Source organism: Pediculus humanus, genomic scaffold, assembly GCF_000006295.1.
Source record: "Pediculus humanus corporis 1103172107635 genomic scaffold, whole genome shotgun sequence".
Lineage (NCBI taxonomy): Eukaryota > Metazoa > Arthropoda > Insecta > Psocodea > Pediculidae > Pediculus > Pediculus humanus.
The window spans coordinates 212917-230894 of record NW_002987248.1 but is presented as its reverse complement, the minus strand read 5'-3'; the positions used below and the strand labels follow the sequence as shown (position 1 = coordinate 230894).

The 17978-nt window shown below is 29.7% G+C and overlaps 5 protein-coding genes across 5 annotated transcripts; 3 read left to right on the top strand and 2 right to left on the bottom strand.

Annotated features, from left to right (window-relative positions):
- Positions 1–1705: 1705 nt before the first annotated feature.
- Phum_PHUM261830 (Lipoamide acyltransferase component of branched-chain alpha-keto acid dehydrogenase, putative) lies at positions 1706–3554 on the bottom strand (the record flags this gene model as incomplete). Its single annotated transcript, XM_002426551.1, has 4 exons — positions 1706–1976; positions 2054–2728; positions 2806–3196; positions 3272–3554. 4 exons carry the CDS (start codon positions 3552–3554, stop codon positions 1706–1708), a joined length of 1620 nt encoding a protein of 539 aa, XP_002426596.1.
- Positions 3555–4128: 574 nt separating this feature from the next.
- Positions 4129–4660, top strand: Phum_PHUM261820 (early meiotic induction protein 5, putative; the record flags this gene model as incomplete). The annotated part of the gene is made up of 2 exons (XM_002426550.1): positions 4129–4301; positions 4378–4660. The coding sequence occupies 2 exons, from the start codon at positions 4129–4131 to the stop codon at positions 4658–4660; spliced, it is 456 nt and encodes a 151-aa protein (XP_002426595.1).
- A 551-nt stretch (positions 4661–5211) lies between these two features.
- Phum_PHUM261810 (transaldolase, putative) lies at positions 5212–6862 on the top strand (the record flags this gene model as incomplete). Its single annotated transcript, XM_002426549.1, has 5 exons — positions 5212–5275; positions 5442–5565; positions 5872–6237; positions 6319–6563; positions 6702–6862. 5 exons carry the CDS (start codon positions 5212–5214, stop codon positions 6860–6862), a joined length of 960 nt encoding a protein of 319 aa, XP_002426594.1.
- A 714-nt stretch (positions 6863–7576) lies between these two features.
- Positions 7577–11089, top strand: Phum_PHUM261800 (uncharacterized protein; the record flags this gene model as incomplete). The annotated part of the gene is made up of 9 exons (XM_002426548.1): positions 7577–7611; positions 7712–7748; positions 8218–8309; positions 8449–8575; positions 8935–9078; positions 9544–9720; positions 10270–10443; positions 10899–10948; positions 11074–11089. 9 exons carry the CDS (start codon positions 7577–7579, stop codon positions 11087–11089), a joined length of 852 nt encoding a protein of 283 aa, XP_002426593.1.
- A 2233-nt stretch (positions 11090–13322) lies between these two features.
- Phum_PHUM261790 (leucine-rich transmembrane protein, putative) lies at positions 13323–17049 on the bottom strand (the record flags this gene model as incomplete). The annotated part of the gene is made up of 4 exons (XM_002426547.1): positions 13323–14249; positions 14351–14491; positions 14613–14745; positions 15071–17049. 4 exons carry the CDS (start codon positions 17047–17049, stop codon positions 13323–13325), a joined length of 3180 nt encoding a protein of 1059 aa, XP_002426592.1.
- Between the last annotated feature and the right edge of the window lie 929 nt (positions 17050–17978).

Below are 17978 nucleotides of genomic sequence, written 5' to 3'. Positions count from 1 at the left end.
AAATTAGCAAGAGGAAATCTAAATAAAAAACTTAGTCCTGAATTTAAAGATCCATACGAGGTCAAGAAAAAATCTGGCAAAAACGTTTTATTAAAAATCCGTAACAAGGAAGTTACTTATCACAAAACCGTGTTCTGAGTAGTTGATCTAAAGAGAGAGAAATCCAAAATAATAATAATTTAATCCTTTTATTTTCCCATATAGCTAATCATCATTTATTTTATTATTAATCCATTTATTCTTTTCTATGTACCCTATATAAAATTCTTGTATTTTTCAGAACTTATGTCAATTTTGTTTCGAATTTCATGTCTCTTGATTTTATTCTTTTATCTTTACTCTTTATGTAACATTGTTCACTAACGAGTATTGCCTAGGAAAGGTTCTACTACTTGCAGCTATAAAGCTTAAAATGATGTTCCTGATAAGAAGCCAATGTGAAGAGATACAACAGTCTACCATACAGAAGACATAGCACCTACTACTACTCAAGGAGTTTCAACCTGGACGGAACCATTCAGAACCCGACATAGGAAGCTGTCAAATCCAAACAAGAGGAGAAAACAAATTCTTTTTCAAATAATTGTTTTCCGTCTTAAGGGGGGAGGTGTTATGATCCCGTACTCAATATTCACATTTTCAAATTTTTATAAACAAAAGACTGGCGACGAACTCGAATTGTTCTTCTTTAGAAGCGAAGCTTCTAAAGACTCCTTCTTTTATTTTATTTGCAAGTGTTTGCTAGTTCCCATTGTTGCTCGTTCGAAACAGTTGACTGACGAAAGACCAAAGTAATATAGGCAAGCTACACCGCTTGGCGTCGGTTCATTTGATTTTTAGTCTAGCTGTAATAAGTTCTTGTCTATTAATATTAGTTTTGTTAGTGATAGTTTTAAGTGCTTGTTCATTACTTACAAAATAAAGAACGAACCGAATATAACAATATATATATATTATAATACCCAGTAAATTAACTTTAACAAGTGTATAAATATATTTGTATATAAATATTAATTAACAAAATAAGTTTTTTATAAAAAAATACTTTTGATTATTAATAATAAAAGCCAAAGCGACATCACTTTATTATCTTATTCGGGTATTCCATAGGTTATTGTCGAGATTAATTTACTTTTTTGCATTTATTGCTTTAACTATATACTGAATTAATTTAATGAGGAATATTTTTACCTCTCGATTAAATTATGAGCCTGTAAAGTATGATTTTAAACATACATGATGAATGATGATTACATTAACTTTGAAATACTAATAACTCTAGTCATTTATTAGTTGTTAACATTAACAAAAAAATCAAAATTGTAAAAAATTACAGGGCTTGAGCAAATAATTATTATTATTATTATATAATTTTATTGGATACAAAATACTCAATAAATAAATAATTATCAATGTGATTGAAAAAATATAAAAATAAAATAAAAACATAATAAACAAATAACGATGATGATACAGTAAATTCAACTTTTTGTGTAATATAAAAAATATATCGAATAAATAATAAAAAGGTTAAAATGTATAAATTTTTTTTATACTGAACGATAATTGTTTTCTTTACCAAAAAAAAAAAAAAAAAAAAATTGTAAAACTTATTAATATATTTGAATAAATTAACTACTATCATTGCTTGTCTTTTTTAAAATTATCTTTTAAAAATAATATTTTTAAATAAATCTATCATATGTCATAAACCAATTTTTGATGGAGATTCGTTATTACCTTTGAGTAATAATTTAGGAGTTTCTAAAACATTTTTTAATATGTCCATAAATTCAGCAGCTTCATGTTCTTGTAAAGCTCTTCTATCATATGACAAACACATTGTCATTTGTTTTTCAACATTCATTTCGGCATTGAAAACTTCGGTTGAATTACCAACAGCTAATATACCACATTGAGGAGGATTAATTATGGCTGAAAATTGTGTGATGCCAAACATTCCCAAATTTGATATTCTAGAAAAAGACATTTTTTTTTTTATTAACTTAAAATAGAAAATGTTATCTTCTGTGAATTAACTTTGTTAACTTACGTAAATGTTCCACCTGTGTATTCTTCTGGTTTTAATTTACCAGTTTTAGCTTTGACAGCTAAATTTTTAATTTCCAATGAAATAGTTGACAAACTTTTTGAACTTGTCGATTTTATTATTGGAGTATATAAACCTCTATCAGTGGCAACAGCTACACAAACATCTACTGTATTAGATAATGTAACTGTGTCATTTGTGCAAGTTGCATTTGCTTTAGGATACAATTGAAGAGCAGTAGCAGTAGATTTTGTGATAAAATCATTAATTGATAATTTTATTCCTTCTTCTGCTAACATATCTTTTGTTTTTAATAAATCATTTATATTGCATGTAACTGTACAATATGAATGAGGGATTTCAGTCTTGGATTGTAATAAACGCTTTGCAATAACTTTTCTCATGTTGGTTAATTCCAGATCAACAAATTTAGGAGAAGTAGTTGGAGTACTTTGACTGGCTACCGCAGGTGTGGTAGGTTTTAATACTTGTGCAGAAGATTGAGAAGATTGTGCCACAGATTCTACTTTTGGTGGTTTTTTCTTTAAACTGTTTTCTTCAATAAACTTTAAAACATCCTCCTTTAACAAAATATTGTGTTTTCCAGACGGTTTTACTAAACCAGGATCTATTTGATAAGTTGTTAGCAAAGCTTTAACTGCTGGCCCATAACTCTTACTAAAAAAATTTATTAAATGTTTGTTAAGTGATGAAATTAAAAATTTTTTTTTTAAAATGAATATTAATAATCTTACATTCTAATATCTCCAGATTCTGGTGATAAAGGCTTAGTAGGTTGAGGTTTAGAAGCATCTGATTTTTCTCCAGGTATTTCCGATATTTGTTTCACATTCTTCCAATCTTCACCTTCAGCAACCATTAAAGCTATGACAGTTCCTACATTAATTTCTTTCGAGTCATCGTTCACTAATATTTTGGCCAATATTCCTTCCTCCTCAGTTTCCAAAGACATAACAGCTTTATCAGTTTGTATTTCACAAAGTACATCCCCTGCAGAAACTGTACTACCCTCACTTTTAAGCCATTTAACTATTATTCCTGATGTCATAGTTGGAGATAAAGATGGCATTTTTATGACGATTGGTTCAGGCCCATCATGTTTTAAATCATTTCCACCACTACTTTCTGATAATAATTAACAAAAATTAATAATCCAAATTTTATTTAACTAATGAAAAAAAAATTTTACTGACTTCTTACCATTGTTATCATTATCACTTAAACTACTAGATTTTACATCGACATTTTTCCAATCCTCTCCTACTGGAACCATTAATGCTATTAATGATCCCACTTTGATTTGACTAACATTTTCAGGAACTAAAATTTTTGCTAGAATACCCTCTTCTTCTGTTTCCATTGACACAACTGCTTTGTCTGTTTCAATATCACACAAAACATCTCCAGGATTAACAGTATCACCTTCTTTTTTCAACCATTTGACAATTTTACCCTCCATCATGGTGGGTGACAAAGAAGGCATTTTAATTTCATAACTTTCTCCTATCAGGAGAGAAAAAAAAAATATTAATAATAATTAAACAATTTTTATAAATGAAAAATTAAAAATAATTATTTTTAAAATGCAGACAAAATTAGTAAAAGGTCAAAAATTTAAATAATTATTGAAAACCCGTCGTTTATTTAAAAAAAAAAAAAAAAAATTTTAATTTATTTAATTATTCAATATCTCTTATCGATATCAATAGTTCAATATGAAATAATTTACAACAAGTCAAATTATGCTCACCATTTAAAAAACTTGAACAATGAAATAATAATCTTTGAGTCTTTTGAAAACTGATAACATTTTTACCGAAAACATTAATAAAATTAGTTAAGTGATTACATACAATATTTTTTAAGAAAACCATTTTTATGACCTTAATTTACGACGTTAAAGTCATTTTAGTTACTTTCGTTAAAATCTGTTGGCAATGCTAATTGAACGTATTTATATAAACCTATCGTTATAATTATCACATCTGTTTTTATTTATTATTTTTTTATTTTTACAAAAAAAAAAAAACTATTATTTAATTATAAATACGTTTAAAATGTTGAATTTGAGAGCATTGAACAAAACAATAAAAACGTTAATGGTTACATCTAAAAATAGAATTTTACTTAACAAATATTACACTTCAGATAGTTCATATATAATACCTGATAGTTTTATTCCACCTTATGAAGAAAAACAAGGTGAACCATTAGAACAAAAAAGAGCTAGGTTCGTGTAATTATTTCTGTTTAAAAAAAGAAATTATTTTGATGAAATAAAAATAAATTATGTTATATTTTGGCAGGTTAATGTATCAGTCGAGAAAAAGAGGAATGTTGGAAAATGATCTTGTTTTAAGTACATTCGCAGCTGAACATTTACATAAAATGACAGAAAATCAATTATCATTGTATGATAGACTAATAAATTTACCATCAAATGATTGGGATATTTATTATTGGGCAACTGGTGGTAAGCCAACACCTGAAGAATTTAATAATGAAGTTATGAATATGTTAAAAGAACATATTAAAAATAAAGATAAAGTTATGAGGATAAGACAACCGGATTTATACAGTACGAGGTAAAACAATACTTAACGATAAATTTAGTTTATTGGATATAATTTATTATTGAAGAAATTATTTTAACAAAAAGTAATTTTTTAAAAAAAAATCTTAAATAATGTTTGTAAATAAATTATAAATTAAAATATTTATCATTATTTTGTTAAATTGTAATATTTTACTTTTAAACATCCTATCCAACAATCGTTATTATTTTTTCATTTTGTCGAATAAAATTTTAAAATATAAATCCACACATGTTAAATAATAATATTATTATGATGTCATGATTACGTTAGATAATAATATAATGTGTGGGAAACACTTTAAATAATTTAAAATAAAATAAAAAATAATTTAAATAAAAAAAAAAAAATCATTTAAATATTTTTGAAACGTTTTTTGTATGATCCTTAACCCTGAAATGGAACGTTTTCATTGGTCGGCGGTCTTTGTGAGGTTCGTCCGTTATTCTGATAATAAATTAAGCCTAAAAAATAATCTTTTTTTTTTTTTTATTTTAAAGATTGTAGTCGATGGCAAATAACGAACAACAAAAAAAAAAATCAAAAATGAATTCTTTGGCACAGTTAAAAAAATTTACAACCGTTGTTGCCGATACGGGTGATTTTGAGGGTAATAATTATTTTATTTAATTTAACCTGATTTTGTTCGCATTTAATTTTTTTTTACCGGGTTCAATCCAATATCCGTTTAATCCAATTTTTTTGAAATTTTAATTTATTGCAATTTTAAGAAACTTAATTTTAAAAAAATTAATTATATAATTTTTTTTGTTTAGCCATGAAAAAATATAAACCTACGGATGCAACTACAAATCCTTCGTTGATATTAAATGCAGCAAATTCGGATAAATTTAAACATTTAATTGACGAAGCAATTTCTTATGCAAAAAAAGTTGACACGTAAGATTATAAAATAAATATATATATATAAATAAGTTTGACTTTTGGATCAAAGTTTAATTTTAGTCTATTTTTCCCCCCCCCCCAAATTAATTAATTAATCTTTTATTAAATAACTTCATGTCATGTCTTATCAGTGTTTTAATTACTGATTTTAAAACTTTTCGATTTCAATATTTAAGTTAAGTTTTAATTTTCAAATTGATTTGATTTAGAAAACTCATTAAATTATTTAATAATTATTAGCTCTGTAACATTCACTCATTCAAATTTTTTAATTAATTTTTTTTTTTTGATTTGTCACAGTGACTTAGAGAAACAAACTGAAGCTGCTGTCGATAAACTTTTGATTTTATTCGCTGTCGAAATTTTAAAAACTATTCCCGGAAGGGTTTCTCTGGAAGTTGATCCGAGGTTGTCATTTGATAAAGATAAAAGTATTGAAAAAGCTAAATCCCTTATTAAATTATGTTCTGCTCATAACATATCAAAAGAAAGAATTTTAATTAAACTTGCATCAACATGGGAAGGAATCGAAGCTGCTAAAGTACTTGAAAAAGATTATGGAATTCATTGCAATATGACATTGTTAATGTGTTTAGCTCAAGCTGTTGCTTGTGCCGAAGCCAATGTTACACTTATTTCTCCTTTTGTCGGAAGAATTCTGGATTGGTAAATTAAAAAAAGTTTTTTTATTTTGTTATTATTATTAATTCAATTTGATTATTATCTATAAATTTAAATTTATTTTAGGTATACTGCAAATGGTAATAAAACATATCAATCATTTGATGACCCAGGTGTAGTATCTGTCAGAACAATTTACAATTATTTCAAAAAGTTTGGATATAAAACTGTCGTGATGGGTGCATCATTTCGAAATGAGAATGAAATTAAAGAATTGGCTGGATGTGACTTGTTGACGATAAGTCCATCTTTGTTGGAAAAATTAGAAAATTCTAATGAGCCTGTTGAGAAAAAGCTTAGTGTTGAAAAAGGTAATAAAAATTAAAATTTTGATAATTTAAATGTACTAAACTGTGTAATAAAAGACATCAAACATGAATTTTTAAAATTATTTAAATGAAATTGTTATATTTATAATATTAATTTGTATGTAAAAATGTTTTTTAAAGCTAAAGAAATGGATATTAAAAAAATAAAAATGGATGAAGTTACATTCAGATGGTTATTAAATGAAGATGCGATGGCAACAGAAAAACTATCAGAAGGAATTCGAAGATTTGCTGTTGATTTTAGAAAATTAGAAGCTTTGGTACAAAATTTACTTAAGTAATTTTTTTTCAACATTTTTATATATGCTAAAAAGGTTATAATGCATTTAATTACCAGTAGTCATTTTTTTTTTATTATAAATATAGTTTTACATATATTTTTTTATACATTTATCTAATATACATTTAATAAAATAAAATTCGATTGATAAAGTGTTAATGAATTTGTACTTTTTTTGTAATAATTTTTATTATGTAAACCATAGTTTTGGTTATATATTTAAGTAGGCGATAAATAAATCCTTATATTAATAAGCAGCATATTATTCAAAACAATTGTTAATATTAAAATATAAAAAAAAAGTTAAGGAAAATTTATTTGCATTTAGTAAATAAGTTTTCAAAATTTTATGTACAAAAGCATTCTAGTTTAATTTTATCAGCATCAAATTGAATAAAATTACGAAATTATATTAAAATAAAGGTTACTTAAAATGCTATTAATAAAAAATAATTAAAAAACTTTGGATTAAATGAGTAAAACTTCAATATCAAATCCAATGTGAATCCTCCATTAAATATAAGAGATAATTCAGAAATCATTTGCTTTCGTCATTAAGAAAAAAGCAACAAGACTTTTGCCGTTATTTATAATTCGGTTTGATGCGAAAGCATAAAAATAGGAGGGAGAAAGGCAGGGACGCCATAACGTTAAAATTTATAATTTCTGAAATTACTTCACTTCGAGTTGAAATCGCGCCGGGTGAGGATATACAATGACTGAATTGTACCCTATTGGTACTTTATGCTGGTAAATATTTACTTTTGCCTTTTAATGCACAGTAGTTATTTTTAAATACGTAAAAAAATTTTAAAAATCATTTAAATAATACAAAATTAATTTGTTATAGGGCGAAAATGAAGGGATTTCCACCATGGCCTGGTAGGGTAAGTTGTAAATAAAGCTAACCAGTGTTTTGCCGCTCTTTAAAACCGTTGTATAATGCATATGTCAATTAAAACCACCGTTAGGTTTGTTTAGTTGGATTATTAAACAATTTTTTTCGTTTTTCCTTTGTACAATATTTATATCATCGATATGAATAATATTTATTGAAACTTTTGAACTTGAATATATAACGATTTACATCTTTATATCAATTTTATTTTCCCACCAAGTTTGGTTATGTGTACTTAAAGCTTTATTAAAACGTTCTGACGTTTTTAATACTTGTATGTGTTAACAACGCATTTATACGCATATAAATAACAGGCTCACAATTTTATATCGATAATTATTATTATTATATATTGAGATTAGTCAAAATTTGTTTATTGAATTATTCCATAAGAGGGTCATTGTCCCTTTTGTTTAACTATATTCCTATTTAATTTTTTTGTTTTATTTTAATTTCAGGTATCAAATCCTCCAGCGTCATTAAAAAAATCCACTGCCTCCAAAAAGGGAGCTTCTATTTACTGCATATATTTTTTCGGTTCAAATAATTAGTAAGCATATATAATTCATGTTTAAATTATCATTATCTCGTTATCATTCTTGTATTTCAAATGTAAAATGATTTGTGAAGTTTTTTTTCGAGTAACAAATTTCAATTTATTTTTATTTAATTTTTTTTTGTTTTCCAAGTGCATGGATTGAAGAATCTCAAATCAAACCATATGAAGCTTTTAAAGAACAATTTAGTAAAGCAGCAAAAACTACTCTCAAAGAAGCAATCGATGCCATTGAAGATTACATCAACAACAAAGGAGAGGTAATTAAAAACATTTTCGTTATCGAGTATAAGTTTATCGAAAAATTCTGCCATATCATATTGTCTCTCTCTCTCTCTCTCTCTCTTTTATTTAAATGTATGATGTGCTTTTTTTTCTCATTTATGAACAATTCAGAAAATATTTTTATTAAAATATTTATAAGAGGTAATTGTGTGATTAAAAATTTATCATGCGATCATGTGTGGGTATAAATTTTAAATATTAAAATATTATTTTTGTATTCCAAACAATCGTCGATATAAACTGGTATAACATAATAATAATAAGACTTGTTGTTATATGAAAATTGATTTAATTTGTTTTTTTTTTTTTTTTCCTCCTTTTTTTTTTTTTGTAGGACATTTTTGCAATTACGGATCCCGAAGCTGAATTTAACAAGTTGAAAGAATCCACAGTTGCTAATGAACAAAAAGATGAAAAGAAAAAAGAGAAAAAAGAAAATCAAACACCAAAGGAACCTAAAAAGACCAAAATTCCTAAGGTGAGTTGTTTTTTGTTTTTGTTGCTGTATCGAGAAGGAGTAAAAAAAAAAAAATTATTTCTTCATCATTTTGTTTTCTTACTCTCTCTCTCTCTCTCTCTCTCCAATCAAGTGCAACAAGTTCGCATCGGAAAATGTCGATCGCTGAATAATTTATAAGAAATCCCACGATTCGTATTATTAATACGCCATTTCAAATATTTATTTATTTTTTGTTTTCCCTACTTTTCCTGTATTACCTGTTGCCTTTTTGTTTTTTTTTTTTGATTATGGGAAAAAACAACTATTTGAAATCTTCCACCACCACCACCTCCTCCTCCTCCTCCTCTACTTTTTACTCCAGAATTCAAATCTTCGTCATCAAAAAAAAAAAAATTATCGAATTTCATTTTTTTTTAATTTCTCTCTCTCTCTCTCTCTCTTTCACACACACACATTCACTCTCAATCTTTTCATTCCCGACAGGATCCATTAATGAAAAAAAGAAAAGAAGGGCATTTGTCACATTCGACGGCCTTTAAAAAAGCCAGAAGAGAAAATGATGATTTACTCACAAACGATTCGAGTCTTCTTAATCATTCGAGCATAAGGAAAAGTTCCGGACCCGGATTATTACAAAGACCGTCAGCAAATTTTATGGTCGTAAGTAATATTCAATTATTTTTTTTTTTTTTTTACCATACAAATCATTTGATGATGATCATCATCATCATCGTTTTTCGATTTCGAATATGTATACATGTATTTATATATACGCGCGCGCACGCACGTGTGTGTGCGTGTGTGTAATTTAAAAGTATCGCAGAGTTTCGACCACGTGTGATTAAATGAAGATCGTTTATTTACATAAATCAAACGGAACTCGATTTCTTTTTTTTTTTTTCCTTTCTGACATTTGGCCAAACAAACGAAAAATTTAAAATAATTGGGGGAGGGGGAAATGGGGAAGGGGGGGAGAAAGAAAAGACGCATGCACGTGAGAGAAGCAACGGTTTTATTATCATTTTTTTTTATGAAGAAAATCACATACGCGAACGAAGTGATAATGATTGTAATGATAAGAAGAAAAACGCGGCGGGAATGTGTTTTTTTTTTTTTTTTTTCGATGGGGGTGGGTGAAAGGGATGAAAATATATATGTCAAAGTTCAAATTGATAACGCGATTAAATAAAAAAAATGGTTGATTTACAGAGTTCTCAGCAATTGGATTTGGAAAGCGTGTCTCAAACGCTCAAAGACAAAAACATTTTGCCATCGAAATTAAAATTTGGATTTTTGGGATTGGGAATAATGGGTTCTGGAATCGTCAAAAACCTTTTAAATTCGGGACACAAGGTCATTGTATGGAACAGAACGACGGATAAGGTAAGAGAAAATCATTTATTTATTTATTTAATCGCTCGTGCACATTTGCGTGTTCGTTCCTCTTTGGATTTGGTCTTTGTCGTTTTTTTGGCACACACTTTTTTTTTTCGTTTCCCCCCTCAGGATTTTTCTTTTTTTTTTTTTTTTTTTCGGAAAATTTATATTTGAGAGAGCGAGAAGGTAGAGTAGAAAATTTCCCGATTTAAAAATGTTGTACCGATTCGAAATGAATGACGAGGTTGAAGTTTTACGTACAAATAAACGTAAGATTTTCCCGTCTTGTCGTCGCCATTTTTCTTTTAACGAAACGAAACGGATTTAAAAATAATAATAATAATAATTATATAATAATTTGTGAGTTCGTAACTCCAATTTTTTTTTTTTTGCCGTCAATAATGAGCGGGATTCGTTGAGTATCGGATAAATTATATTCGTAATTAAATTTTCTTTGTGAGATGATACGGAGAAAAGGAAAGATGGAAAGAGAAAGAAAGAAAGAAAGAAAGTAATGGGAACCGAAAGAGAGATAGAGATAGAGAGAGATTTTTTTTTTTTTTTGATTTTCAAGTTGTTTTCAAGATGATTAAAGTTTTTTCTGTTTTCTGTTGTAAATATTATTTTTTATATTAGGCTGTCGGAAAGTTGAACTTGAATTTTTTTTTTGTTTTGATTTTTCTTTCCCCTTCCTTCGTCGTTTCTTATTTTTACCTTCCCCCCCCCCCTCCATTCGTTACGATGGCGAAATCATTTTCCAGTGATTTTATTTTTAAAGGTGTGTGTGTGTGTGTGTTATAACGATAACGAAAGGTTTCTTTTTTTGCTTGCCAGTTTTTTTTCTCCCCAATGAGGTTTAAGGGAAAAAAAAATCGTTTTGATTGCTGCCACGGTGAATAAACTTGGGAGGGAAGGGGGGCGTGGGAAATGGAAAATTTTTCGTTGTCGATCGTGTTTTATTTAACGCGCAATCATTTTTTTTTTTTTTTTTTTTTGTAACTGAAATGGTTTGTTTTTTTGTGTTAGGTTTTCTTCTATAAAAAATTCATGGTTATTTTTTAGTTTCAAAATGGTTTTAAATTTTTTGAAAAGCTTTTTTTTTTTTTTTACCGATATTTAAGTAATCTTTCGCTGGTTAATAATGCGAAACGCGTGTGCGTGTGTGTGTGTGTGTGTAAATTCCTGTCAAATTATATTCGATTACAATTTTCTTTTGGTCAATGATATCATCACAATTGCGGTTTTTTTTTTTTAATTGTTTTATACGAATCGGAAAAGAATTTTAAAAGATTATAATTGAAAGAGAGGAAGAAGGAAAAAAAAAGTGCATTCGACGGGATGAGAAAAATTTCCGGGGAGAAATATAAAAATCAAAAAAAAAAAATTTCAAATGTGTGCACTTCTTTCGTTTTGTTACGGTTCCAAAAGTATTTTTATTCGTTTATTAAAATAATTTGTAATTAACGAAGAATAAAATGGAGGAAAATTGTTTTTTGTTTTTTTTTTTGTTTTTCCCCAAAGAAAATCGGAAACGATCGCAAACGACGAGCTCGTTACGTACTGTTTTTTTTTTTCAACTGGTTTCGAGACTTTTTTCTGTAACAAGGCGTTCGGTTAACGTTCGAGTTAAAAAAAAAAAAAATTTTTTTTGTCGATTTCGAAGATTGTTTGAGAAAAATTGCGATTTTTAGGTTTGTAACTAACGTTTGTTTGTCGAAAGCTTTGTAATTTACACTCTCTTGGTAACCAACATCGAAGGACGTTGTTGTTGTTGTTGTTGTTGTTGTTGTTGTTGTTCTTCTTCTTTTTCTTCTTCTTCTTCGGTGATATGAAATCTTTAGGTTCCCCCCCCCGTTGATTATTTACATCGGGGAGGGGGGGTTTCATTAAATCGTCGTAAATTCGTTTCATTTTCTCCCTACTAATGCGCGCAGTTAAATAAAGTGTGCATAAACGATAATAATAATAATTGGTTTCGTATCGAAATCGATAGTTTATTAATATTCCTATCTTTTTTTTTTGTGAGAGAGAGAGAGAGAGAGAGAGAAAAATATTTTTAGTAAAATTGATTAATTACTTTCCTTCTTTCGTATTTTCTTGTCTGTTTTTTGTTTTTCCAAGAGTAAAACATGGCAAAAAAAAAAAAAAATGTAATGAGCGTCGATAATAAGAAAACTAAATATTATTGACACGCGGTTAAAAGTCGTTGAGTGTTACATTTAAAATAGGTTTTGTTATTAGGTATCTTTGTTTTTTTACTGTTAAACGTTTGCATTGTTACTTAACGCAAAAACAAGACAAAGAAAGATGTCGTTCAAAAAGGAAAGTAAACAATTTTTTGTTTCTTTGCAAAACGCGTGTGAGAAGAGGTCAGGTGGTGGTACAAGTCAGGTATTGAATATTACAAATGACGATTAGAAAAATTAAAATAGTAATAATAATAATAGTGAACAGAGTAGTTAAAATGGTTGCGAAGAAGGGAGGGAGGGAGGGAGGGGATACAGTGAGTGTGTGACCCCTTTTTAAAATTTCTATATTATATATTTAGATATAACGTTTCTTATCTCGCTACAGTCACACGTTATCACAGGATTTTTTTTTTCGGTTGTTGTTGTTGTTGTTCTCTTTTTTTTTTTTTTTTCTTTTTCAAAAACAAAATAATAATAATTAGAATAATAATAATAATAATTTGATCATTAATACTTTTTAAAATAAAATGAATACAAATAGTAAAAAAAAAAAAAAAAAAAAAAAATTGTATGAATGAATGAATGTTAAAAATTTTTTAGTTTCGATTTGAATAATGATGATGATGATGATGATGATTTTTTATTTATTTATTTTTTTTTTTTTCATAATTTTAAATTGGATTTGATTTTTGTTATTTAATCGACGTCGCGATCGGAATTATTAATATTATCATTATCATCTCCTCCGCCGTTAAAAACTCTATTGTTTAATATTTGCTGATTCGTATCCGATTTCTCGGCGGCGTTGGATTTCCCTTCTCTCGACGAATCTTTTCCCGTGGTTTCGTCATCATCATCATCTTCTCTCCGACCGGATGATGGAATGAATATTGTACAATCGGGCAAATTGAGCGCATCTTCGCCGCCGTCGCCACCGCCGACGGCGTCGACGACGACGACGTTATCACTGGATTTAACCACCATTGGGGAATAATAGGGAGACTTCAACGGTTCCGCCGAATCTTTCGATTTGTTTTTAAACGTTTTACACTCGTCTTTTCCCCTCAGTTTGGCTCTGATCATTTGCATGCTTTTGCCTTTGCTCTGGGAAGACGGTTTTTTGAGAAATTTTTCCATTTCGTACGACAGCGTTTCCGGCGGGATTTGCTTTTCACTGTTTGCGACTCCCGATTTTTTCCCAATGATGGACTCCACGTTTTGTAAATACCTAGCAGGAGAATTTCTGGGACTTTGGGGTTCTGACGTATCCGTCGGAGTGTAGTAAAGAGACACGTGACTTTGCGTATCGTCGTTTGTATTGCTTTCGGCGGAGGGGCTCGTCGTTTGTTTTACGGTTTTGTTGTTGCCGTACGACGTGAAATCCGTTTCCGATTCGAAATACATGCTGTCGGCTCTTGCGCACGATCCCGTTCTGCAATTGTCCACGTACAAACTGGGAAGATTTTCGAGTAGTTTGTTGAGAGTTTGTTGTTGATATTTATACGATTCGCGCAATCTTAAAACTTGATGCGAACTAAATTTTCTTATTCGGTTTCTTTGAAACACGTAATTTTCCCGCACCCAATTCAGTTGACCGTTGGAGTAATCTTTCACTCTTTTCACCTAAAAACATTTCGTGGAATTTCCAAAAAAAAAAAAAAGGAAAGAAATCGCTTTACATTTTGCGTACGTAATAAATAATAATTTTACTATGAGTTATGTACCTGGTCGTAATATTGATCTCTCAGTGCCGTCAATTGATTGGTTCCGTAAACTCTTATGTCTTTGAGATGTTTTACTTGTCCTTGATAACTATCACGTATCCATTCGAGCTGCTGAGCACAATTATCTTTGATTCGGTGCACCTGAAAATATTATTTAAAAAAAAAATCCCCTTTCGTTAATTTACATTTGGAAAATGAAAGAATTTTATTTATTTATTCCTTCTTCTCGTCTGAAAGAATTTTGAAAAACTTTGTTCAATACCTGCTGGGTGTAATTTTCTCTGAGTCTTTCCAATTGTTGTTTCTTGTAATTTTCAACGTTATCTAACATTTGATATATTTGTTTTGCTCTGGGTGAATTCTCACGGCGGCAACACTCGCACCAACATTGAGTCCTTGACAATATTAGAAAAAACAAAAAAAAAAAAAAACAAAAAAAGAATAAATAAATGACGTTTTATATATTTTTTTTAAATAAATATTTGAAAGGTATATTATTATTATTATTATCGGTGTTTTATAAGTATCGACAAACTAACATTTAAATAATTTAATCTCGTTTTTTTTTTTTTTAAAGTTTGAAAACGATTATAAAAGTTGTTGTTATTATTATTATTAAAACAAAAAGTCTAGATAATGCATGTTGCATAAATTATTTGTTTAAGATTAAATAATCAGTTATTGGTTAAAGTTCATAAGTGAAAATTATTAATTACTTACTTCCTCAACAAATAACGCAAAAGCTGTATGAAAAGTGTGAAGGCTAGGAAACAAGTCGCGGACAAAGCTCCGAAAAAGAGTCCGTTTATGTTGATGTCGTAAATGAAAATGGGATCTATGTGAAGCGTGACGTGAGCGGTGACGTTTGAAACGGGATTGGACGCGAGACACGTGTAAATCCCGGCATCCTCACGGAGAACGTCCAATATGTGAAGGGTTCCATTGTCTAGAATTTCCAAACGGGATTTCGAAGAGGTCTCGACGATTTTCGATAGGTCGCTGTGATGAGCCGGGTAATGATCGGAAAACAAGCTGGGAATCGAGGGATCCAAATTGTAATGATAGACGTCCAAGTTGGGCGTCACCCAAGTTATCGACGGATGCGGGGATCCTTTGAAATTACAATCCAAATAAGCATCCGAACGAAGTTTGTATTTTCTCGTTTCGGTTTTATTGATGAGAACGGGGGGTTGACAGTTGAGAGACCGGAGAGTCTGAATCAAATTCGTGGGCACGGATATGCCGTCGTGACGACACGTGAACGAACTCACATCCAAATCGTGCGGATGATTTTCGACGTAGGAATTAAACCAGAGCATTCGACAGTCGCAAATCAACGGATTCGGCATGAGGAAGAGACTCGATAAATTTTTCAAATTCGACAGGGATTCGGAAAGGGAGGAAATGTTACAGTTCGACATGGAAAGATTTCGAAGGTTCGGAGTCGAATCGAAAACGTATCTTCCCAAATTTTTGAAACGTTTGTTATCGTTCATTGTCAATACTTTCAATTCGTTCAAACCGAACAAATCGAAATCCGACAAATGCGATAAACTCGTGTTGGACAAGAGTAATATTTCCAAATCGTGACAATTTTCCAATTGTTTTCCCGTCATCGCTTCCAGGGGATTGTTGTTCAAATTCAAAATTTTCAAATTGTACAGGTTTTTAAAGGGATTTCCGGTCAGCGTGACAATTTTATTTCCGCTCAAATTTAAACTAGTCAAACTCGTTAATTTGTTAAAAACGTTTCGAGTGATTTCGTTTAAATTATTGTTCGACAAATCCAAAACTTCGAGTCGTTTCAAATCGTTGAACGTATTGATTTGCAATTTTTGTATTTGATTGTCGTTCAACCGTAAAATTTTCAAATTCGGCGTGAACGTGAAAAAATCATTTTGTATCGTTATTATTCTATTATCGGACATGTCTATCGAGCTCATGTTTTCCTTGAGGGGTGCCAACATTCCGAAGGGTAACATTTGCAATTGATTGTTCGACAGGATGAGAACGCGGAGAGAATTCAAATTGTCGAGTCCGTCCGCGGGAAAATCCTTGAGATTGTTGTGGGACAAGTTGAGACTTTGCAGGTTCGCCAGGTTTTTGAACGTTGAATTTTCAAGCTCTTGAATTTCATTTTTTGATATGTCTAAAACGAGTAATTTGCGATTGTTGTCGAACGTGTCGCCCTCCAAGTGTTCCATGTCGCTTTCCGTCCATTTGAAAACTTTCAAGTTTTCGAAATCGCGAAGGGATGGCGACGGTGACGGTGACGACGACGACGACGACGATTTTGATTTTTTTTTCATCAAAACGTTTCTCATGGATATGTCTGTTAAATTTTTTCGAAGGAAGGGTTTGATGTCGTCGTAGTACGTTTCCTGGCAGAAAATGCTCGCGACCGTCGAACACTCGCAATTCATCGGACAAAAATTGTACGTGACGTGTCTTTTATTACGCAATTGAGCATTTTTTATGGCGATCGACAAACGATTTCTATTATTATTATTATTGTCATTGGATGCTAAATAATTGTTTCTTAACGCGGCCAAATTTCGAATTTCATTATTATTATTATTATTATTATTAATATTATTGTGTTCGATTAAATTATGAGTACTAGTGACGATTGATGATGATGATGATCCGTCGTGAAGATCTTGAGGAACGTAACAAGACACTTGGAGTATAAGTACCATTAATAAGCTCAATATAATGTATTGAGGGCATTTAGAATTTAAATCCCTCAGGAAAATGGTAAAAAAATCACTTTTCAATTTGTTTTTAAATCTCATTTTTTTTTTTTTTTTTTTTTCAAAAAAGAAAAACTTTTAACTTTTTTTCCGAATCATTCTTTATTTATTTATTTATTTATTTATATACGTATGTAGCTTCGAAATCACATTCTGAAAATAGAAAGAAAAAAAAAAAAAACTGAAATCTGTACAAAAATCGACAATAATCGTGTTTGCGAGTATGGAATTTCCCCCCCCCCCCAGTCTAACTCTACAGGATACCTTTTTCGATCGATTTCTCTCTTGAGCCAATCGAATTTTTAATCAGGTTCGCACTTGTTTTCATTCCCTTACACTCGACGACAATGCAAATGCAAATCTTCACTTGTTGTACTAAGTGCAAACGGGAAAATAAAAACGGAAATCGGATTTTAATACTTTGTCTCTCTCTCTCTCTCTCTCTCTCTCTCTCTCTCTCTCTCTCTCTCTCTCAAATGGTTATTTAATGATTCTTTCCCTTTTAAGTTTTGCAATTGAAAAAAAAAATACACGCGCACGCACACACACACACACACACACCTGGTAAATAATTGCCAACGTATCACTCCATACTTGTTGTTCTTGTTATCGTTGACTTAAGATAAAAAGTGAGAATATTCGATTGCGTTTTATTATTATTATTATTATTATTATTATTATTATTATTATTATTATTATTATTATTATTATTATTATTATCATTGTTATTATTATTATTATCATTCGTTTTTGTTTCGTTCACTTCGAGATTTCATAATAAAATCTTAATGTAATTGACGTTAAATAGGAATCATCCCATCACCAAACACCCAACACTTTGACGACCCCCACCACCACCACTTCCACTAAATACC